We start from the raw sequence: 1,967 nt of genomic DNA, 5'->3' as shown, positions 1-1,967 counted from the left end.
CTGATAATGCTTTTTTGCCTTTACCTAAGTAACACGTTCCCAAGTAACAGCAGCCAACCTATACACCGTGGTATTGCTACATTTACCTAAGTATTTAATTAGAGCATTTCTTCCACCACTGCTGCAAACAGACAAACGCTGGGTTGTTAAAACTGACTTGGTGGAAACACGCCCATCCCCTTGTTGACAGATTGATATGACTAATTCCTCACACAAGAGGGCGCTGTTATACTGGATGAGCCCTTCAGAATCTAGGTACATGAACGTGCGTGTGATGTGTGTGTGTATATATCCAGTGAAAATCACCCGGAGACGGACCGAGGTAGTTTTTGACCGTACCAATGTGTGTGGCCTATAAATATATGATACTAACCCTGGCGGAATCATCTCATGGACACAAGAGTATATCGAAAATGAGGGAATAATCGGAGGAGGCACACGGCGAGGTTCGTCTGTAGCTAGCGTTCTGGTGAACTGCGAGTGGGATCACAGCTGCTGGCTACGAAAATGTCGGGAAAAATAGAGAGCAAGCAAGGTAAGTCCTGCCCGGCTACATTCAACTACACAGCTTCACCTCGGGATACTGTATAACGGTATTCCTCACACGGGGAAAGGAACGGTCAAATGCGGGGTGTATGGTCCGATATTAACGCTAAATGGGGTGCTAGATAACCAATGTGTTCATTCTAAATGGTGGTTTTAATGGGCCTTATGGATTGTTCTTTTCTCGGCTATCCGTTTAAAATAAAGCGTCACCGTATCAGCTAGCTGGCTTTAGCTAACGTGAATGTTACTCGCTTGAAGCAAATGGCTTTTCTGTGCCGTTTCAAGTTCATGCTGACTAAAGATAGCTGGGTAACTGGGCAGTAAATGATTAATATTGTTCCCACTCAAGCAGTTTAGCGAGGTGGACGTCGTGGGCCAGCTAACCTAGAAAATACAGTTTAAATGTGCTGTCATTTTATAGCTTACTTGGCACTTCACCGGCTTTTTACCGTTCACTCAGCGTAAATAAACCATGGTTTGATTATTTGAAAGCATCACTAACATTCAAAAACAAATCTCGGCTTTTCGCCCGGAAAGAAACGTTTTAAACACGGATAAATAAATGAAGATATGATGCTGGGTTTTCTTTTTCAGCTTCATAGTGGGACATAGCTAACATTTAAGATGGGTTTGTGCCATTTGCTAGCACCAGCTAACGGTTAGCTTTTTACTAACTAGCTAACACTAGCTGTGCTGTTGCCTACTACACTGGAGTTGTAATGCGTTCACGCCCCTGACGGTGTTGTGTGTTTGTGTTGTGTTGATTCAACATTGTGCACGTGGCATTCTTCTTTGCCTTGACCCTTACTGTGTGTGTGTGTAGCAGCGGTGTGCAGCTTTGAAGACGAATGATGCACTGACTATGAGGGGACACGGAGTTTTGCCTTTGGAAAGAAACTTTATTCCAGACAGCTACACATGCATCCCGTTTCACCAGCTGTCTCTCTGTCCGGTGGTGCCTGCAATAAATGGACACACACACACACACACCAGAACACACGGCTCCCAGTAACAGACTGGGAGGGAGTGTCATCCACCGCTAGCTCAGTCATTCTTCATAGACGTAAAAGTTTCCGATTGCTTTCGTGACTTGCAGACAGATGACTGCATATGGTCACAGCTAAAAGAAAACTCAGGCAGTGGAGTTTTGTAGATGATGGTTAAGCGGCAAATGAAGGCAGCAAGTGTATCTGGATAATAGTCTTCACTGGCTCAATCCATCACTTTTTTTCTGGAATCCATCCTGTCATGTGGATCTGCTTCACCAGGCTAACAAGTTGTGTTTATGTCACTTGTTTGTCACATGCTGTCTCTTCTCTCTTCCACATATACACACTGATGCTAAATATTCCCCCAGAGGACATGCTATGCTGCCTGCTAGTGAAATGAGGAGGTGGCCAGGCTGAGGACTCATGGCAGCA

The 1,967-nt window shown here is 44.7% G+C and overlaps 1 protein-coding gene across 1 annotated transcript in view; it reads left to right on the top strand.

Annotated features, from left to right (window-relative positions):
- Window positions 1-212: 212 nt before the first annotated feature.
- Window positions 213-1,967, top strand: part of rapgef1b (Rap guanine nucleotide exchange factor (GEF) 1b) — a 38,857-nt gene continuing 37,102 nt past the window's right edge. The window contains exon 1 of the mRNA XM_020621078.1: window positions 213-535. Within this exon, the coding sequence (XP_020476734.1) occupies window positions 508-535 (28 nt within the window). The 5' untranslated portion in view covers window positions 213-507. The remainder of the gene's footprint in view (window positions 536-1,967) is intronic.

Source organism: Monopterus albus, unplaced genomic scaffold (genome assembly GCF_001952655.1).
Source record: "Monopterus albus unplaced genomic scaffold, M_albus_1.0 scaffold253.1, whole genome shotgun sequence".
Lineage (NCBI taxonomy): Eukaryota > Metazoa > Chordata > Actinopteri > Synbranchiformes > Synbranchidae > Monopterus > Monopterus albus.
The sequence above is the reverse complement of the archived record's forward strand: the minus strand, read 5'-3'. Positions and strand labels throughout refer to the sequence as shown.